General features: G+C 37.6%; 1 protein-coding gene and 1 long non-coding RNA gene across 4 annotated transcripts in view; one reads left to right on the top strand and one right to left on the bottom strand.

Moving 5' to 3' along the window:
* Positions 1-19,607, top strand: part of LOC144207214 (uncharacterized) — a 49,789-nt gene extending 30,182 nt beyond the window's left edge. Inside the window, exons 2-4 of one of the 2 annotated variants that reach the window (XR_013328603.1) lie at positions 1,686-1,988; positions 10,325-10,350; positions 19,483-19,607. This is a non-coding gene — a long non-coding RNA (uncharacterized LOC144207214). The remainder of the gene's footprint in view (positions 1-1,685; positions 1,989-10,324; positions 10,351-19,482) is intronic. The other variant, XR_013328602.1, reaches the window with a different exon arrangement.
* LOC144207212 (protocadherin-1-like) overlaps positions 1-23,264 on the bottom strand; it is a 105,727-nt gene that overhangs the window by 17,766 nt on the left and 64,697 nt on the right. The window contains exon 5 of one of the 2 annotated variants that reach the window (XM_077732547.1): positions 11,180-12,209. The exons of the other annotated variant lie outside the window; for it this stretch is intronic. Within the exon in view, the coding sequence (XP_077588673.1) occupies positions 12,151-12,209 (59 nt within the window). The 3' untranslated portion in view covers positions 11,180-12,150. Of the gene's footprint in view, positions 1-11,179; positions 12,210-23,264 lie in introns of those variants that run through there. 2 annotated transcript variants of the gene reach the window in all.

Genomic DNA, 23,264 nt, shown 5'->3' with positions numbered 1-23,264 from the left:
CATTGGGGTCATAATATGAAAAAAAAAAGAAGGGTGAATTGTTGATATCCTCCCTCATAAACACTGACGACTACTATGCACTATCTTAGTACCAACTATAGTGCAAGGGACTTAAAATCCCAGTAACACAGGTTTTTACTCACTAATTAAATGATATAATATTGCCAAAGAGTATTATAAATAACTATAAAGGCATATACAGATCCATTGTTAGTGAAATTGTACACTAAATATATATTTATATATTTTATTTAACTGGTGCCTGTGCATAGTTGAAACAGGCGGTGTAATTAAAGGTGATGATTCCACCAGAGGGCCTGTGAGTCAATGGACTAGTAGGTATATGAATACTCATGTGTACCTTGCGACGTGTTGGAATATGAAACTGAAAATGTGTACGCGGAGCAATTAATTCCCAAAGAATATGAGAACTTTTGGAAATTCAAGCTAAAACTGTGTAGTTTCTATTCCTGTGTCAATTTCAACTATGCCACTAACCTGGACACAAACATCTGACACGGTATATTTTACATGAATCAAATATTGTTTGATATCTCAAATAATTTTCTTATTTAAAGTAAATAAACAAAATAAATCAGTATTGGGGGGAAACAATCGGAGAGGAAGCATTGTGTGTCGAAGCCAACCTTCCCCTAAATTACTTTCTGGCCAACAGTGAACTGGGATTAAAACTGTTATTTGCATTTTTTTTTAATTTTGCAAAGTAAAAGGTTGTGGCACAGCTTAATCCTTTCATTCATTCATTCATCTTCCATTACCGCCCATCCTCGAAAGGGTTGCGGAGGTTGCTGGAGCCTAACCAAGCTGTTTTCAGGCAAAAGGCAGACTACACCCTAAACTATTCGCCAGGCAGCCACAGAGCAGCACTCAGAGAGAAGAAAGGCCATCCGCACCCCCAATCATACTGCAACTAACAGGAACTGAGCCCGCACCTACCCACACCAAAGTCATGCGAGTGACCCTCTACACCACGAGTTGGCTCAGCTAAATCTAATATAAGGCATAGAGTAACCTACACCCTGAGGTGACCTTTACTCATTTTGCCTCCAACACAAAAGACTTGGAACTGGCTTGAGACTCGCGGTCCCCGTTTGTCGCCAGTCTTTTGGTCTTAGGGTCACCCTAACCCTAACGGCGAACAAAAGACCGGCGACCAAAAGACCGGCGACCAAAAGACCGGCGACCAAAAGACCGGTGACCAAAAGACCGGCGACCAAAAGACCGGCAACCAAAAGACCGGCGACCAAAAGACCGGCGACCAAAAGACCGGCGACCAAAAGACCGGCGACCAAAAGACCGGCGACCAAAAGACCGGCGACCAAAAGACCGGCGACCAAAAGACCGGCGACCAAAAGACCGGCGACCAAAAGACCGGCGACCAAAAGACCGGCGACCAAAAGACCGGCGACCAAAAGACCGGCGACCAAAAGACCGGCGACCAAAAGACCGGCGACCAACGGCAACCAAAAAAACGGCGACCAAAAGACCAGCCACCAAACGTCCGGTCACGGAGACTGTCTTGTTATTCAGATCTCAGGGACTCATGTAATGGTCGGAAATGTTGGACCAGGACCTTAAGTTTGACAGTATTCAAGTTCTTGTTTACTTCACTTGTGTCTCTTCCTCCTCACACTGATCCCACTCCACTCTCATCTTCTCCACAGGTAACCGTCGAGGCACGGTGAATGTGCACGTCGCACGCGCCAGCGAGTGTTTCAGGAAGTGGATTATCAGGGCGGTCCGCGGGAGTTGCCGGCGGCCGAGCGGAAAGCTTTAATGAGAAGTCGCTGTTTACTGGAAACGGAGCGGGACGCAATCACACCGGGAACACTCACACACTCCAAGCACACACACTGTAACTATCGCAGTAATGGAGGTTGGAAGGTTCCCTCTACAGAGGAGTCTGTTCTGTGTTTGCTCATTAAGGAGGACAGTCAGGACACGCTCTCAACTACACACCAGCCAAGGTTTTTTTTATCTTCCTTTTTCAAAAGAGTCTGCAGGTTTAAAAATACTTTTGAAACTCATTTTCAAAGCACTTTGGTCAAATTGGACTCCTCGACATCATTACATAGGATGAGCAGGTATATGAGTTTTTTTTTTTAAATCAAGCAATTGTTTTGTTCAGCTAGGGCAGAGTATTAAACCTAAACTCACTCATAATAAATAGAGAAAGGCTCTTGTAGCTTGAAGAAACCTTTGCATTTCAAAGTGTACTTTTTGGTAAAATTATTTTAACAAAAGGCCTCTCGGACCAAGGGAATTAGATTTTTTTATGGACCTTTTTTATATAAAGATTAAACTTTTTTTTAGCACAAAGTGAAACCCGTTTTTAACAAATATAAACACATTTTCTCCTTGTGAAATTACGATCCAAACCTCAACCCTTTGACTTCAACCAAAAATTAGGTCTTTGACTGAAAATATTTATTTATTTGAACCTAACATTTAAATTTTGGAAGAAAAAGTGTCATATTTGGTAAAATATAGAATAAAACAACAATAAACATTGACTTGTAATTTTTTAATTACATGAAAATAGTTGATTTTTGATAAAGAAAAATTGTGAGGATTTGTTGTAGATCGAAATATCCTATTTTTTTTGGATTAGGAGAATTTTCAGATTTTGAATTATCTTATTTCGAGTGGCATTTTTCAGTTTTACGTCTGTGTACAAAAATAAAGCTCAGTAGTATTATCTAAATTTCTAATGCCTTTTAAATACCGTATTTCCTCGCATATTAGCCGCCTCGGATTATAAGCAATACCCTTAAAATTGCCTTAAAATTGTTGAATTTTACAATTTATCCCATTTAAGATGTTTACTTCCATATTCATGATTACGGGGAGTACAAATGTCCTAGTTTGAATGGAAAATCAGTGCACGTGGTATTTCGGAGATACTGTATGAATCCAAAGGGCCGCCTGCTGTATTGCACATTCGATTGCATTGTTAAAAACTTATTTTTTGTTTGACAGTGGTTAAGTTTTTGCTCAAAATGGTCACTGGTAGTCCAAATAGTTGCATGATGGCCAAAAATAATCACACAATTTTGGGGTGACTTTTTCATGAATTGAATTGGGAGGACTGGTGCTAAATTGTCATGACTTGCATTCTTAAAAAGTTATTTTTTGTTTGACAGTGGTTAACTTTCTGCTCAAAATGGTCACTGGTAGCCCAAATAGTTGCATGATGGCCAAAAATAATCACACAAATTTGGGGTGACATTTTCATGAATTGAATTGGGAGGACTGGTGCTAAATTGTCATGACTTAGTCAAAATATAATAAGATGATCCATCAAGTTTCGCCTTCTGGGATGCTCCTATCGCAGAAAAATACTGAATGATTGTTCTAGATTTTTCTGAGAATCCATCAATGTGTACGATGCCCATCCATCCATTAATCTAACTTGCCTTTGGGGACAAACTGAAACCTTCGCCCTCCTGTTCTGTTCTCCAGTTCATCACTCAAATCTAACCAGAATCCAGTTCATACAGATTGGACATCTACCGTAGTTAAAATGACCAGTTCTCTCATCCTCAGCGTCTCACATTAACACATTTCGCATGAGTCAGGTCAGCTTTGATGGCACGTGTGAAAAGAGCTAATGAAAATCTCAATATGATTTACTGTCAAATTCCGGCTGGCGCGGGTATCCAGCGTGCAAATACGACCCTTTAGCGTTTGCGGATGCAGACGGTGAGCAGCTCGTAAAAATGAAAATTAAATTAGCGGCGAGCTTTTTAACGTCCAATTCGTGCTGCCACTTTGAGTGGGGCCAGCGCTTAATAAACTCTCATTATTCCCTGATTCACGGCGCCAAAACACGCCGGCTCCGCTCCCGATGCTGTTAATTTGTGACGCGCGGCCGCTAAACACTTGGTTAGCTTTATCTGCTGTCGTAACGCGCGCTGCGGCGTTTTATTAGCACTCGCGCCAGACTTCGTTTGACTGCGATGAAATCCAACATTTCCTCTTCTTTTAAAAGAGTATTCCAAGCCCGGGGGAAATGAATGCTCTTTAGCGGCTATGCAGTGTTTAACAGCAAAGGCGAAACAGGAGAGCAAGTAGCTGCTAAGTATTTTCTTGTTAAAAAAAGAAGAAAGAAAACTACGACTTAAGTCATTAAAAAATGGAACTGCATGGTAAAATTGAAGATTTCCTGTGCATTTTGGTTTGTTCATTCATTCATTGATTCATTCATTCAGTCATTTATTCGTTGGTTCATTCATTTTTACATTCGTTGATTCATTCATTTTTACATTCGTTGATTCATTCATTCAGTCATTCATTCATTCAGTCATTAATTCGTTGATTCATTCATTCAGTCATTCATTCGTTGATTCATTCATTCAGTCATTCATTCGTTGATTCATTCATTCAGTCATTCATTCGTTGATTCATTCATTCGTTGGTTCATTCATTTTTTCATTCGTTGATTCATTCATTTTTACATTCGTTGATTCATTCATTTTTACATTCGTTGATTCATTCATTTTTTCATTCGTTGATTCATTCATTTTTACATTCGTTGATTCATTATTTTTTTTTAATTCTGTACCCCAGGGGTGGCTAAGTCCCGTCCTCAAGAGTCCCTCATATCTACCAAATTTCATCTTGATAAGTCTAACCGAATGTGGGGCCTGATGTTTTAAATTGGCAGAAATGGCCAAATGTTAAAAAAACAATCAAAATGGCTGACTTCCTGTGATTTTTCTTGCATGGCTTCTCGAGCCGTATTTGTGGGTCATCCATGCTGGATATTTCTGCCAAATTTAATGTTGCCAAGTCAATTTGTCTCCAGAGGGATATTTTATGAAACATTTTTTTGCTAGGTTAAAAAAGGAAAAAAGTCTTTCTCGCTTCACTTGACGTACACACACAAAGTAAAAATGATTATGCGCACACACACACGCATATATATATATATATATATATATATATATATTTATATATATATATATATATATATATATATATATATATATATATATATATATATATATATATATATATATATATATATATATATATATATATATATATATATATATATATATATATATATATATATATATATATATATATATATATATATATATATATATATATATATATTTATATATATATTTATATATATATATATATATATTTATATATATATATATATATATATATATATATATATATATATATATATATATATTTATATATATATATATATATATTTATATATATATCTATATCTATATATATATATATATATATATATATATCTATATCTATATATATATATATATATATATATATATATCTATATCTATATATATATATATATATATCTCTATATCTATATCTATATCTATATCTATATATATATATATATATATTTATATCTATATATATATATATATATATATATATATATATATATATATATATATATATATATATATATATATATATATATATATATATATATATATATATATATATATATATATATATATATATATATATATATATATATATATATATATATATATATATAGACTCATAGTGTGTGTGTGTGTAGTATATATATAAATATGAAATATATATATATACATATATATATATATATATTTTATATTTATATATATACTACACACACACACACACACACACACACTATGAGTCTTGGTAAGGGTGGTGTCCAGAGAGCGGGATGGTGATTAGTGTTGGGATTCTGGGACTGTGGCCTCAGTTTTCATTAAGAGCCATGAACTCACATGTGCTAAATCACTGCACACACACTCCTTGCGTGTGCATATGAGTGTGCATCTGGCCGAACTTTGAAGACGAGTGAACGAGAAAGATGTTGTTTATCATGGCGGTAATTAAGCCCGCTGTTCAGCTTGAATTAAAATATAACAGCAGCACTAAGTATGAACATGCACGCACGCGCGCATTCCAACACGAAAGCACAAAATGCATCTTTAGCTGGCGATTTGCCAGCGAAGATAACTCAACATGAATTGTGATAGGAAGCAGCACGATGCGACGTTCGTGATCCAAAAAAAGGCCTGAAACCAAATGAGATTAAAATGTGAGCTCGGAATGTTAATTATTAGCGAAACCTCAATTAAAATCCAAATGCTTCTGACGTGGATAAATGCACAGCTGTGGGCAAAAGTCTTGAGACACGGCAGTCTTAAAATGACACAGTTAGTAGGATAATGCCGATGGATAACATTGAATAAATTCAAAAAATGCAGGAAATGTTGAATTGGTTTAGCTGTAGGGGCATTTTTTTAATTCAAATAAATGTTTTATTTCATCCTCCTCATGAATCTTAATGGTACTGTTGATAATAAAGCTAGTGCATTTGAATATGCACACTCAACTTGAAAGTTGCAACAGATTTGCCAGCATTCTAAGTGCCTTTGATTCCACTCAAATTTGCCCCAAAAAGTCTATAAGGCCCTTTTAAGGGCATGAGGTATGGGATATGACTAAATTAATTTTGTATGGTACACTTCAAACCAATCTGAATTTTTTTTTCATATATTTATGAGCATGACTGTTCTTATGTTTCTCTTAGCATTTTGGAAATCACTTCTTTTTGTCGGCATCTACATACATTTCTACAAATGATCAGGTCACTAAGTTTCACTAAGTGTGGGGACTAAATTTTTTTAATACTTTTACAACAACCTGCATAAATAATGAGCTTAAAGTGGTCATGTCAAGCCCAGGGCTGGGCAAGTGGGGGGGACGTGCATGTCACCCAATCGCTGGACTAGCACCAGACAGGTGGAGCAGTACCAGGTTTGACTAATCACCATCACTAGCCTACTCAAGCCAGCAAAAGCTTCACCACGTTACTGGATCGTCTCTATCAGTTCATTGTCACTATCTTCTCGCATTACTTCCGCTTCTCGCGGCCTGATCTCTAAATGATTGTTTTGCCTAGACAACATTTTCGCTCATAGATCTTGTACCTTCTCCTTGGATTATCCTTCGGACCTCATTGCTCTCTGTCCCTACGCCGCGACGTTCACGGACTAGCCTACGCTGCTCTATCGTACTTTGGTTTTGTCGCGGTACGTTGCAATAAAGAGAAATCCCCCACCATTAGAATTGTTCTTTTGACTGCTTCCGGGCCTTGAGCCCACGACCATAATGGGTCACTTCCAAATAACAAGATAGATTTCTGTAAAATTTTCAGGTATGCCTTCTTGAGGATTTTTTTTGTGAGTTGACTCATGATAGACTATCCTACCAATATTGTATGTTCTATCTAAGTCATAATGGTTGGGTGGATTGAATTGACCAATCCTAAAATGGTAACTTCCAAGAAACATTTCCATTAGATTTTCATTAAGTTTTCAGGAAAGACTCATTGATAAATCGTTTGTTGGTCAACTCATGATAGGACATGACATTTAGTCGGATGGTCTAAGTTATACTAGCTGTGAGGCCTGCATTTTTTAAGCAAACTGCCTCGTGGTGTAGAGGTTCCCTCGCCTGACCTTGCTGTGGGATAGTGTGGGTTCAAATCCCATTGGTGGCAGTGTGATTATGAGTGCAATTGTTCATTTGTCTCTCTGTGTGTGCCCTACGGCTGACTGGCGACTAGTCTATGGTGTATAGTCTTATTTTTGCCCAAAATCAGCTGGGTTAGGATCCAGCGACCACCGCAACCCTGTTGAGGATGTGCGGTATGGAGGATACATGAATGAAATAACTGGATGGAGTGGGCAAAAACATTTGTTGTGGGTCTTCATACATATGTCTCCTGAATTTCATATTAAATGAATCAACCTCTGTGATTGTCTGGAAACCAATTCACAGCTTTCCCCATCTACCGGCCATAGTTGGCTGGGAAATGCTCCAGATCCCCCTCAACCCTTGTGAGGATACCCAGAACGGAAAAATGAGTACATCAACACAATGTAAGCTCAACACATCTTTATTGTCTTAAAAACCAGTGAATACAAATCATATTATCATAAATACATTCACAGGAACAACTTCCTGCTACACTGCCCTAGTCATGACTAACTTCCCATAACACACACGCACACACATACCAATCACTGTGACACGCGCAATAAATATTCCATTCGGCTATTAGGCAACGACGACAAGAATGCTTGATTGACAACTTGCATGAAGGGCGGCGCTTAAAATGAGTATATTATGCTTTCCCGTTACACGGCAACACTTTTCTATTTGGTATTTAGCTTTCATTTACACGCAGGTAAATGATTGCTTAATATTTATAGTTTCAATGGCTTGATTGACACAAATTTGCAAATAAGACCTCATGTGAAAACTATTAAAAAAAGAAAAACAGTCCAATTGGGGGCGGCCCGGCGGCTGAGGGTTAGGGGTTAGCACATCGGCCTCAAAGTTCGAGGGTACTGGGTTTGAATCAAGGTCTGTCCACCAGTGTTGGGTTTGCATGTTCTCCCCGGGCCTGCGTGGGTTTTCTCCGGGTACTCCGGTTTCCTCCCACTCTAAATTGCCCCTTGGTATGTGTGTGAGCGTGGATGGTTGTCCATCTCATCGTGCCCAGCATTCGGCTGGCCACTAATTCAGGGTGTACCCCGACTTATGCCCAAAGTTATTTGGGATAGGCTCCAGCAAACCCCGGGGGCCTTGTGAGGATTAAGTGGTTCAGGATATTAATGAATGAATGGACTGTACATCATCTCCATTTCATTTGACTTTTCATGGTTAACATCAGCTACATGGTATAGCATAGGCGTATGAAGTACAGTGGTGCAAATAGGTATTTAGTCAACCACCAATTCTGCAAATTCTCCTACCTGCAAAGATTACAGAGGCCTGTAATTGTCAACATGGTTAAACCTCAACCATGAGAGACAGAATGTCAAAAGAAAAACAGAAAATCATATTGTTTGATTTTTAAATAATTTATTTCCAAATTAGGGTGGAAAATAAGTATTTGGTCACATAAGAGCAAGATTTCTGTCTGTCAAGGAGGTCTAACTTCTTCTACTGAGGGTTACCAAGGTCTGCACTCGTTTCCTGTATTAATAGCATCTGACCTAACTCATTGTCGGTATAAAAGACACCCGTCCACAACCTTAGTCTCTCACAATCCAAACTCCACTATGGCCAAGACCAAAAAGAGCTGTCGAAAGACACCAGAGACAAAATTGTAAATCTGCACCAGGCTGTGAAGATTGAATCTGCAATAGGTAAAATGCTTGGTGTAAATAAAATCAACTGTCGGAGCAATTATTACAAAATGGAAGACATACAAAACCACTGATAATCTCCCTTGATCTGGGGCTCCATGCAAGATCTCAACCATTGGGGTCAGAATGATAACAAGAATGGTGAGCAAAACCCCCAGAACCACACGGGGGGACCTAGTGAATGACCTATAAAGAGCCCCTGCTAAAGCCAGCACACACAGTCCTGTCGGTGGTTCACTAGAGAGCATTTGGATGATCCAAAAGAGGACTGGAATGTTATGGTCAGACGAAACCAAAATAGAACTTTTTGGTAGAAACACAGGTTCTCGTGTTTGGAGGAGGAAAAATACTGAATTGCATCCGAAGAACACCATCCCCACTGTGAAGGATGGGGGTGGAAACATCATGCTTTGGGGCTGTTTGTTCTTCAAAGGGACCAGGACGACCAGGACAGAATGAATGGGGCCATGTAGCGAGAGATTTTGAGTGAAAATCTCCTTCCAAGGACATTGAAGATGAGACATGGCTGGGTCTTTCAGCATGACAATGTTCCCAAACACACCGCCAGGGCAACAAAGCCAGTCTTCAGATCTCAACACCATAGAAAATATGTGGAGGGAGTTAAAAGTCTGTGTTGCCCAACGGTAGCCCCAAAACATGAGTGCTCTAGCGGAGATCTGCATGGGAGGAATAGGCCAAAATACCAGGAACATTGTGTGAAAAGCTTATGAAGTTAGGCCTCCGTTATTGCCAACAAATACTTATTTTCCACCATGATTTGCAAATAAATTCTATAAAAATCAAACTATGTAATTTTCTGTTTTTTTCCCTACATTCTGTCTCTCATGGTTGAGGTTTACTCATGTTGACAATTACAGGTCGCTGTAATCTTTTTAAGTGGGATGACTTGCACGATTGGTGGTTGACTAAATATTTATTAGCCCCATTGTATTTTAATGGGTGTGTCTGCAGTTTAAGCTAAAACATATGAGAACAGATACTAATGCATTCAAACGATCATGTTGTTTTATGAACACCTCACAACACATCTCGTGATAATAAAGTACTTTTTCCCCCTTTTTTAACAGGATGTCTGCAGTTTCAAGTTTTAAAGGTAATGTTAAGCGTGTTTAAGATTGCTTGACAGTTGAGTTTGATATAAATTTGGAAGTTTCTGGTAAATATGTTCTGATAGCAAATTTTTGCCTGTTATTCTGAGTTATCAGATTTTGAGGATCTGCCGATACCAAATCCTTATCAGATACCTCGAAAACGTATTAAATTTCAAATGTTTTGTCCCCAATTTAAAAGGACGTCTTTTCTTCTTTCAAAGTTAAACAAAGCTACTCCAAGATTATAGCTAAATGTATATTAGGAAATCATTAGTTTCAACCAAGCGAAAAATTAACACAAACTGTTGTTTTCATGTAATCCAACCAATCATGTAACAAATCTGTCATTTTTTTGTGAATGAGTTAAGGGTACAATCAACACAATTAATGATGACCCATTGACATATTTTTGCATGCTAGTTGATTGCGAGTCACCGGATTTCGTGAATCTTCTGACCGACTCCCGATCCAATACCACGCAAATTTCTTAAAGAAGAAAAAATAGCACATCATAATGCCTTTTTTTTCCTCATTCAAACAAACCTTTCCAAACCTAAAGCTATACAGTTATCATATAAACCATTTTTCTTTTTAGCAAGTGTTGCACAGCACAAATTGTGTATAATATATATATATATATATATATATATATATATATATATATATATATATATATATATATATATATATATATATATATATATATATATATATATATATATATATATATATATATATATATATATATATATATATATATATATATATATATATATATATATATATATATATATATATATATATGTATATATATAAATATATACACTACATACTGATAATTTAGATAATTTTCTTTAAAAAGTTTATTTAGACAAAATGCAAAAATTGTACAGTTGCACAAATTAATTTCTACCTCTCAGGTTTTAGACCCCTGAAGTAGTGGAAAATCACTGTTTAAGTGGCTCGCTCCATCTATTGTTAAAGCTGACAAGTGCAATGCATTTTAGGTTGAATTTAATAATTTTGATAGTTTCATAATTTGCTCTGGGCTCTGGGCAGCGGGCCACAGTAACCTAGGAGTATGTTTGACCGCCGGCATTGAGATGCCTACGAAATCATAACATTAAGAGGGAAAACAGTTTTTCTCCCTTTGTAAATCCTTATTACATAGCCTCGTGATTTGGTAAAATTCATATACATTTTCCAGGGTTGTTAGCAATGTCTTTACTTTCTTCCATCCACCAACAATGTATCCATTTTGACTTTGAGTTTACAGTATCTTTAAGGGCTTGAAAATTGCACTTGAAGCTTTTATTCATGTAGCCACAGACATCCTGTTCTAATTGTGTTTGAAGGCTATTTGAGGTTTATTAGATCATGTTACAAATTCTTGATAAAATAAGCTCTGGTGTTTTTAGGCCAGTGGTTTTACAGTTCTCAAGGAAGCCGTTCAAAAAAAGAAAATGCTCTCACTTTCGTCAGGAATTCTGTCCCCCAAGAGCTGTTGGAATCTTTCACCCTGACTTCCGAAATAAAGAATATAAATTTGTAAGACCCAAATGAGGGTTTAGGGGAAAAAAAAGCAACAATCAAAAGACAATCCAGTCAGTCCAAAGGAGTCCAAAAACTTGAAATCTGTCTTGTTGCGGATATTTTCTCTTCCTTCCAAAAAAAAAGCACAAAAATCATTTGGCCTCATAAAGGACGGCAGGGGAGCGCAACATTTTTTTTTAAAAATGGAGCATGAAGAAGAATAAGAAGAAGAAGAGGGAAAAAGGCTGTTCTTTGGGACTTTTTTTGTCTTAAGGAAGTCTTTTTAGTCCGGCTGCCCTCTCCAGCTTGCTGCTGGACGATGCTGCACCTGCGAGAGGATAGACACGCAACGTCTTACACCTCAATTCAGGTCACGCTGGGCACAAAAAGCACAATCCATGCAAAAAAATATAAAATAAAAATACAAAAAAAAAGGAAAAAGTCAAAAAACAGGTGGGAGGGATTTTCAAATAATGTCTTGAAAAAACAGCAGTAAGAAAATTTTGAAAAAAAGATACATTTAGTAATATTCATGAGACAAAAATCTAACATCTATGAAAAAATGGCGCCTAAACAAACTAGCGCAAAACCAAATATTACAAAAAATACAACAGGACCTTTCAAGAATTTAGATTGAAATATAGCTAGCATAGCATTTTTAGATGTAGTTAGTCTAGTGGGACCATTTAAAAGGACAACTCAATGTTTTTCTTTAACTCATTCATTTACTGAATTGCTTATCCTCAAAAGGGGGGTGCTGGAACTTATCCACTTTTGGGGATGTGGGAGGAAACCGAAATACCTGGTGTGAACCCATGCAAGCCCGGGGAGAACGTACAAACTCCACCCAGGAGGACAAACCTGCATTCGAACCCATCACCCCAGAACTGTGAGGCGGACATGCTAACCACGCAACATATGGGCCGCCCTATAAAGTTTTTCTGTTTTGTAAATTTACTTTGAAACCTGTCATCCGACTTAAAAAAGAAGTCACTAATTCACAGCTATTGACAGTGATCAGCGTTTTGGGTGGATTTTCACTGGCAGGAATGCTGTCGAAATGTTTTGGACGTCAATCACAGTCATTACTTCTTGAAAACAATGGGTACAGAAGGGATACACTTTGAAAACTTGAAATTTGGTGACTATGTCCATCAGGAGTAACCTATAAAAAGTTTCAGCTCTCCGAAGCTGCTATTTTTAGAGTATTTTTTCTCCTACTTACAAATGATCCTGAACAATTGTTGAAAATGAAGCCGCTCAACACAATTTCACCAAAAAGTCTTAAGAAAAAATGCCCAAAAATCCACATGAAATGTCATCTTTATATCACCAAAAATCTATCCAACAATCTATTATTTTTGACAAGCTGTCATTTTGTAGGCCAGTGGTCTCAAACCGGTTCCACATAGGGCCGCGGTGGGTCCTGGTTTTTGTTCCAACCGATCCAGTGCCAACAATTTAACCAATCAGGTGTCTTTAAAATAAGTATAACCTGACTCTAATTAACTGAATGCACTTGCAAAAGGTATCCTTGTTGAGTTGCAATGAAAACCTGCACCCACTGCGGCCCTTTGAAGACCGGTTTGAGACCACTGTTGTAGGCTTTCAGAAGTTCTTCCAATGTCCTGTCCAAATTACGAAAACACAAAAACGTGAAAATTGAACCAGTTTGACTAAATAACTTGAAATTTGGTGTAGACGTTAATCAGAATCAGACCTAAAAAGAAAGTCTAATAAACATGCAGTAAGTGTAACATGTTGGCCAGAAGCGACTTTTTGGTGTGGTTTAATTTTGGTGCCTGAAGCTATTTGTTGGCAAATTGTTTAACAATGCTAATAAAGTGCGATTGAAATATGAAATCAAAATTGTTGTTCCTCATTACTAACAGTATCTTCTGACTGCACTCACTTCCACTCCACTGAGGAAATCTGGCAAATATTTGCTCTATGTTAATAAGCGTTGCATGGTACAAGCAGATTGCCTTAAAGCAAATAGACGAATCGGCGAAAGCAGCCCGGGGGAGATTTTCACAAAATGGTCGCCGCTCTTTAAGATGCTAAAATACATTAATGGCGGCCACTCGAGTTTAATGCAGGGAAATGAATCTTCTATTAGGTTGGTATTTTGTCATTGGCACGCGTAATCAACATACTATATTGTTGCTAATTACACCGAGTTTAGGTTAAAAACAAGGCAGGCAGGGGGCCATGATAATAAGGCTTTCAAAATGAAACAGAAATATGAAGAGGAAAGCAGTGATGAGGAGTCATTCAGAGGAGAAAAATAGGAAAGAGAAAAACACTCCAGAGGAATAATGACACACAGTTCATAACATTGACAATAAAGACAAAAAGACAAGGTGAGTGAATGCGCGAGGCTTTTAGCGCCATGAAAAAGACAAAAAATGGAGTCTCGCTGTCGGGAGACGTTTTCTCTTCTCATTTTTCAATTATTTTTTCTTCGTCTCCCTAGCATCCTTCTCCTACTTCTCTGGTGCCAAAGATGTATATAAGTGCCAAAGACAGCTGTGCCCGTCCGTCAATGCTAAATGTGTCAATACATTTCAATGCCAGAAGAGTTATTGCTGCCATTGCTAAAGACGTCTATAACTGTCAATGCCAAAGCCATTTATAACCAACAATGGCAAAAATGGCCTCAATGCTAAAGATCTCTAGATACATCAATGCCAATTATGTCATCATTACGGTGATTACAAAAGACATCTACAACCACCAACAACAATTACAGCTATTGCTGTTTTTCCTATAGAGTGCTACATACATTAATGCCAAAAACAGCAATAAGATAAAATATCAAACATATAACAAAAGAAGCTAAATTCTTGGTCCAAAGAGAAAATGGTTGAATAAGGTTCTTTATGGTCCGACAATCATAATTAATGACAGTATTTCCTAATCGATTAAATTATAAATGAAGTCTAAATGGATCAGATGTCAAGCGCTTTCAATTGCAGGTATCTTTTTCATTATTTAAACCAGTGGTCTCAAACCAGTTCCACATAGGGCCGCAGTGGGTCCTGGTTTTTGTTCCAACCGATCCAGTGCCGACCTTTTAACCAATCAGGTGTCTTTAAAATAAGTAGCACCTGAATCTAATTAACTGATTGCACTTGCAAAAGGCATCCTTGTTGAGTTGGAATGAAAACCTGCACCCACTGCGGCCCTTTGAGGACCGGTTTGAGACCACTGATTTAAACATTCTTAACCATTTTACCTTTATGATAATAATAATGAAAAGAATGAACTTGTGAAAAGAACAGAAATTCTCTATCTTTATTTGAATGTCAGCATTAGCATCTTAGCAGTCTGCCAGAGTCCATGTCCCTGACACATGTGTAAGCTTCACCACATAATCTTTCAGAAAGTCTGTCTTTTCACGGCGCATTCAGCGACCTGGCCGCCTTTTGATTTGTGCTATTGTGCACTGCACAATGAAGGTGCAAACCGAAGCGCCGCCGCCGCCGCCACGACTTCCTTCGTCTTAAAAGAAGCTTTTGTTTTTTTTTTCTCCTTTTTTTTTGCACCGTCTCCATCTTGAGGTTAAAAAAAAAAGCAGCTTCAGGCGTTGCATCTCGCTGCCTTTAACAAGCACTCGTTTTGTCCTGACCCTTCAAGTACACACACGCTGACAAGCGTACGCAGAAAGCACAGAAAAGTGATTTGATCGGCAAAAAGAGTTACTTTGGACAAAGTGCAGGTACCTGGGAATTGAATATCGAGTAAGTGTGCTTGTAAGTGGGGAGATGTTGGCCATAAATGGCAGTGTGATTTAAGGTGACCTTAATAAGTAGAGGTAGAAATCTCATATTTTCGACAGAATGCTTATGATAATGACATACATTAGTTAAGAAATAATTCTACAATATTCAGTTAGCTAGAGTTAATAGAATAGACTAATAATCAGAATAACAACCATCCGCCGATGGCAGCCAATGAGTGCATTGTGGGTCATTTATGCTAAATTCTTGTTCATTTTTGTGACCTTATGTTGATTTTGGGCTATGTACAGGTCACGTCTTATTGATCTTGTTTTAGTGAATATTAAAGTACAAAAGCCAGTGACTCAAAACCAACTAAAGATTAAAGCTAAATGTATTGAAAAAAAATCAATGTATAATAGTTTTTTTTCTTAGTCAAAAATGTTATTAAAAAAGTACAACAAAAAACTCATTAATTTTTTTGTAAGACAGATTCGCACAAAGGTTACTGGGGGTGCTGAAATTACTTTGGGGAGTAGCGGGGTCTCCCTGAATTGGTGGACGGCAAATCATCGGGTATTAGGAGATGGTCAACTATTCAAATTCATATTCATATTTAGTGGCAATTCAGTGTTCAATCAGCCTACCATACATAGGCTTGTGGGAGGAAAACCAACATAAACCCGGGAAAATATGCAAAATCCACACATGATGGTTGAAACCTTGGTCTCAAAACTGAGGCGGATCGACTCACCACTTTTTCATCCTTTTCATTCATTCATTCACTGAACCGCTTATACTTAGAAGGGTCGCAGGGGGTCCTGGAGCCTATCCCAGCTGACTTGGGGCACGAGGCGGAGGAGACCCTGAATTGGTGGCCAATCAATCACAGGACGCACAACCATTCATGCTCGAACTCTTACCCAGGGGCAATTTAGAGTGTTCAAACAGCCTACCATGCATGTTCTTGGAATATGGGAGGAACCTAGAGTACCTGTAGAAAACCCACGCAAGCAGGAAGAACATGCAAACTACGCACAGAACGACCAACCTGGGCCCGAACCCAAGAGCCTAGAACTGTGAGGCTGGCAAGCTACCCACTCATCTGCTGGGCAGCAATCACAAAAAATAAAATTGTAAAAAATAAAAGCAGTTTTTATGAAAAACTTGTGATGATAAGTGGTTTGGAAATTTTTTTAAAAAAAAAAACTGAAGTATTATGAATAGCCCAAACCAGGAAGAAAGTTGATATCTATTTTCCAAAATTAGAGCAGCCATGTTAACTTTTTGTTTATTTTAATAGTCTATAGTTATGAAGAAATATTTCAAATAATCTTAGTACTATGAGCCCACCAAAGTCAAGCATTTATTAATGGTTTTCATTCTGATGCAAAACACCTTGAGTAATGAAATACGACATGGAGTTCAATTTGTAAATAATAACAGCAGCGCATCGGTCCATCATCGGGGAAAAATCTGATTGGCGTTCAGTGAGACAAATCAACTACAGAGCGGACCAATCGCCGCCACAACAAACGGCAAATAGGAAATTGACTTCCTGTCATAAATGTGAGCTATACACCAGCAAACAAACGCGCACAAAAATACACACAAAAAGGAAAAAAAAATGCTCACAGAGGCCGACATGACACCCTGAATCAGTGAACAGCAGGGCAAAAGGAGATGGACAACCATGCACTATCACACCCGTAACAAGGGGCAATTTAGAGTGTCCAATCAGCCTAGCATGTAGGTTATTTGGAATGTGGGAGGAAACTAGAGTACCCTCAGAAAACCCAAGCAGGAGAACAGTCAAACTCCAGACAGGTCGACAGACCTAGCCATTAATTGTTATATTTACAAATATCAAAAATTCTGAATTGTTTTATTGATTTATTTCTTTTCATAATACAATATATTGGTTTTAAAATAAAACGTCTGTTGGATATTTGTATCTAAAGCAATTAAAAATAGACAAAAAAATAAGAATGTTAATGTATTTTTTCCAAAGAAAGAGCAGCTGTAATTTAAAAAAAAAAAAAAAAAAGTACTCAGTCGAAAATATTTACATTTTGATGCAAATCACTATTTTTTTTATTTTCCTGTTAATCATTTGCTCCCAAAATATTTTTTCTTAATACTGTCAAATTTAAAAATTTTCATGGGAAAACTAATTTCAAACACAATACAACAATAATTAATAAAACATGTCTTATTTAATGAAACACAAGGATGAGAAGTCAGAAACTTGCTCCATTCTGACTTTGTCACCCTGCGAGAAAAGAAAAATGTTGGCGTGCTGCAGGGGAGGTGACCTCGTCATCCGGGACATTCCGTATGTGTGTCAACATACATTCCGGGTTGCGAGTGTGTGCCCCCCCTAGCTCTGTCCTTGTCCCCCCCAGTGCCAATGCTGATCTGTGGCCCTTGGTGATGTCGAATGATGGACGTTCCTGCTGCTAAGCGTCACTGACGTGTCATTTTTATTCGTGTTATGAGGACAGTGCCACCCGATGGTGTAGTGGTTCTTCTGCCTGTCTTTAGTGCAGCCTGTCTGGGTTCGATTCCCACTCGTTGGCATTGTGAGTGGTAGTCTGTCTCTTGGGTTAGGGTCCAGCAACCCCCGCAACCCTTTCGAGGATGGCCGGTATGGAAAATTAATGAATGTGAGGACAGTGTAAATGTAGAATTTAGGGTAACAACTGCAAGCCATATAATGCAAGATTTTTAGATCACCTAGTCCAAAGTAAAAGGGCAGTTTTCCTGTATGTTTTGGGTAATACCTTCTAGAGTTTTTTTTAGGTGAGCAAACGCACGTGAAACATGTACGCCAAATTTCAAGTTGATAAGCCAAACTGGATTCACGGGTGACATTTTTCTACTTATTTCTTTTCATAGACTAGAGTAGGAGGGTGGAAAATGCTTCTTTAAATAAAAAGTGCATTTTGAGACTTGAGATCTTGTTCTAGATCGACTCCTGATGAAAATGTATACCGACTTGAAGTCAAAGTTCCTAAGTCAAGCAGGCACAGGGACTAGATTTGAAGTATATTGTTATTTTCCTAGAATAGACTTAGATTGACGGCCAAAGTGGCTTCAAAAAAGGCAGGAATATTGTATGTATATTTTGGGGCATGGCTTCTTGAGTCTTTTTTTGAAGGGTTATTGCTAATGAACACTTATACCACATTCCAAATTGATAACTAAAACACGCTTAAAGGGCTTAATGTTCTAAATATTATTTTCATAGACCAGACATGGATCAATAGCCAAAATGGCTGCTTTAAATTCAAAGTGTCACTGTTTAGCCATGGCTTTTAAGACTTTATTGAAGGTCACTCATGCTGAACAAGTACACCAAATTTCAAGTTGATAAGTTAAACTGGCTTCAGAGACTGAATATTGAAGTAATATTTAGTAGACTTAGCTTGGATTAATGACCAAAATGGCTGCAGAAATCTTGTGACTTTTCAGCTATAGCATCGATGACTTTTTCCTTTTTAAAGGTTTGTTGAAGTCAATATACTGCAGTTGACTTTGAAAATGTACAAAATGGCTGCTTCAAAGCAAGATGGCTGAATTATTTTTGACTTTGTGAATGAGGCTTGTTCTTGGGGGTCTAATTTTGATAGATATAACAAATAAAATATGTTTAGTGATGGAAAACACAAAAGATTTACTCTCTGCTCATCTTCTGGAAAAAAAAAACCCTGGACATGGTCACAAGATCAAGAACTGGCTTGTAATTTGCATCAAGCGTGCATGAGACAACTGTTTCTAGCACCCCTACCTGTCTCCTGTCCCATCCCCCGCGTTAATGTAAGCCATGTGCTGTGGTCGTAATGCTATTTAATGCTATTGTCTGTCAAATCTGCTTAGGGATCAGGGAATCGGCGTAGCAGCATGCTGAGGACGGATGGATCAGGCGACGCAGATGACGGGATAATCCAATCGGGACGGAAGACCTGCTCGGCCACGGCAATTGGAAACCACATGGACCCCGTTTGTCCCGGATCTCTCTATTTGAGTCTTTTGAACTCCGGTGCGGTCTTTCCGGGGGTCTTTGAGATGACATGGGGCCACACGTGTTTCTGATTTAGACATTTGAAAAAGCCAAAAAGAGTACGCTAACCATTTAAAGATCAAATAAAGGTGAAGCCTGTAAATGGAGTGACATGATTTTACACAAATAAACCCTAAAAGAGCATTGACTAGCTCAGCGTTCTTGCCATTTTTTTGCTTATATCCAAAATTAATTTTTTTGTATTGGTGTATATTACCTGCTTTCGGCCAGAACTGCTTATATATCAACATTTTCTCAATCTGGTAAGAATGATCATGAGTCTTCCTAGTCTTCATATGGACTTATATTAAAAACTAATAATAATAAAAAGGGAAGGTCTTATGTCAAATGTTTGTCATGAAAAAAATCAAGCGACAAAAACATAACACAAAATCATCATCCCATGCCTATTTATTTTTACCTAACATTAATGTAATCTTAATTTGCTATCACTTATTAGTTTAATAATCATGTATTTATTATTTTTAAATAATTATTCATTACTTTTCATCAATATATTTAATCATTTTAAATGTTTAATATCTCGTTAAATTCTAATATTATTGCCTATCCAAACTAACTACAGACACCAGGCGGGGGAAACCCTGAATTGGTTGCCCACCAATCGGAGATGGTCAACCATTCAATATCACACTCATACCTAGAGACAATTTAGCGTGTACAACCAGGATCCGCCACATGTTTTTGGGATGTGGGAGAAGGAAACCGGAGTACCAGGAAAAAAGCCCAAACAAGCCCAGGGAGCAAATGCAAACTCAACACAGTGAGGACCAAACTAGGATCAAACCCATGAACCCACAAGTGTCAGGTCAACGGAGTAAACAATGGACCACTGGGCCGCCTGAATTAATTGCTATTGTCCAATATTTACTTAAATGAAACTCTCATTGGTACTCGTTCAAAAAATATCAAATACAAATCAATTGTTATGGATATTTAATCAAATTTACAGTAGGCACGTTATCAACAAACTCTTCTGACATTTTGATGACGATTGATATTGGTTTTAGGTTTCTCAGACCTTAAAAATCCAGCAAAATGTTGTCATACCAGACCTTTTGTATTCATTCTTTATAAAATATATTGATAAAATTGGACATTTTTATAAACATTTTAGTTGTTCTTTTTTTTTTGCTCTCCAAATAAAGAAATAAAGGGATTCTCTGCATGATACATTTGATGAAAACACTCGAAGGCCGAACCGGCGACTGAAGTGTGAGAATCGATTGCACCAAATGCTCAAACATTTTAGAATCCAATATCTGCACACTTGAAAAACGAGGAGGAGGAGGAAATATCTAATGGAAAGGAAGAAGTGTTGTCTCATGAGGTGATCGCAAACGTGGAAAATGAAAAGCATTACCGTACGTCCTCGCATATAAGCCGCCTCCACGTATAAGCCGTAAACATGAAACTGCCTTAAAATCATTCAATTTCACAATTTCTTGCATTTTAGCCGCCCACTGATTCCCCATTTTCACCTCCATAATTATTGTTTTAAATAGGGAGTACAATTGTGTAACTTTGAAGGGAAAATCTTGAGAAAAGTCATCACTTGTGGTATTTCTTCGATCAGCCTTAACAACTACTGGGGTGTGCTGACCTGGTAAAGACTAGGAACACATATAGGCTACTCACGTCTGGCCAATCAGAGTATGTTTAACTAGGTAAGATGAAATGGCAGGCCCAAGTAAGTGCGGTTTTTCACGTTTTACGCAAGACATAGTTTGATTTTTGTTTCGCATTTTATCTGTTTACCCTTTCTCTATTTTGAAATAAATTACCATATTGGCCCCATTTTCTTGCGTTTTGGTGTTTCTTCTTTATCACCTTGCAGTGTTGTGCATATTTGTGCGCATTTAAGCCATACCCTGGATTCAGTCTTTTTTTTTGACACATATAGCTTATAACTTAGAAAATACGGTAAATTAGAAGTGTTAGCTTTAACACTGAACAAGATAATGATTAAGGATTAAAATAGCATCAAATAGCTGAATTTTGGTAAATCCGAAATCTTTAAATATTAACGCGAGTGTTCCTGTTAAAACTCTAGCATTTGGGTTAGTCAATTTTAGGGGTTCTTATTGGTCAGTTCACGGTGACACAGGTAAGTATTGTAGAAGATACATTTCTATTCACTATGCTTGTTTTTTTCTTCTTAAATTTAATTAAATCTGGGTCTCCTAGTGTGCAATAATATGGAATTTAGAGTAAAATATAAATGCCTATATATGGCAATTGCAGTACACGAGGATTATTCCTCATTCGTTGGAAATACACCACACGTTTATCTTGTCTTTCCTCGTAAGAAGCTTGTCGGACAAATCTCGTAGTAATTAGTTGCGTGTGGACTAGCGACCTCCTTGCCCGGGATTACCTGCCCTTCTGCGGCTAATCCCAAGGATCCTCTGCCTACTGTAACTCGTTGTTCTTCCTCCCTTGCCAAGTCACGCCACGGAAAATGACTATGAAAGCTTTCACCGTCAACATGTTCAATGTTGAAAATGCCAAATTAACCCAAAATTAGAGAGTGAATGAGTGAAGACATTAATTCACAGGCTAATTTCACCCACACATGCTAAACCCTTTTCCGAAACAATTAAGTTTAGCTCGCTCAATGCTATTGAAGGCGATCAATTAGACTGAAAAGGCAAAATTGACTAAGATGTATATCAGGACTAATGGAATGGATATCTATCACTAAAAAATGGCACTGAATGTCAACACAACACACTTTTTTGGCTAATTATTTTTTTTACATATTTATTTAATTCTTGTTCATATGCCAGTCTTTTTCATTAAATTATTACGGGTTTTTTTCAGTTGTTTATTCACTTTTTACTCACAAATTACTGTTATTCATTTATTGTACTATAAATTGTTTCTGTTGGTGACACCTTTGTGAATGTTTTAGGAATTTTGCATTGGTACCCCAAAAAATTAAACTTAAAAACAAAAAATACATGACTGATAACCCAAGCCAAACCCTGACTGGAAGACTATCAGTACCAATTATTTAAATGTATTTTGATTCATGACTTGTGTTAAAAAACGTTTGACCATGCAAAACTCGGTAGCTCTTACCTATGTCCCCAGGACAGTTTGGGGGATCCCCGCTCTTATCCGTCAGCGTGACAACATAATCGAGTTCATCCGACATGTTTGTTTGGAGGACCTGCTACATCGGAAACCCTTTGGGCGGAAAACCTTATTAACTGGGGAAGGATCGTAGTGCTAATACGCGGCAAATAAGTGGATTAGCCGAGGGTCACTGCGGATTAGATGCTGTCTTTTTTTGTTTTGTCCCGACGCATCCCCACTGCCCGTAATCCAAATCCTGTCGGGCAAAGATGCTGGCGCCCAATCAGGGATGGCTATATATATATAGCCCAGAATGAACCTTTTGAATGTCTGGAATGACAAACAATGGGAAATGATACAATGACACTAATGTGAGTTATTTTTTTTGTTTAAAAAATCCCTTACTAATGGAAGAATATAGAGGTCACTACATGCTCATATTGGGAAATGTATCCATCACATTTTGTTGATCTTTGGGGCTTTACAGTTCACTTCC

The sequence above is a fragment of the Stigmatopora nigra genome, chromosome 14 (assembly GCF_051989575.1).
Source record: "Stigmatopora nigra isolate UIUO_SnigA chromosome 14, RoL_Snig_1.1, whole genome shotgun sequence".
Classification (NCBI taxonomy): Eukaryota; Metazoa; Chordata; class Actinopteri; order Syngnathiformes; family Syngnathidae; genus Stigmatopora; species Stigmatopora nigra.
This window is presented reverse-complemented; position numbering and strand designations above follow the sequence as displayed.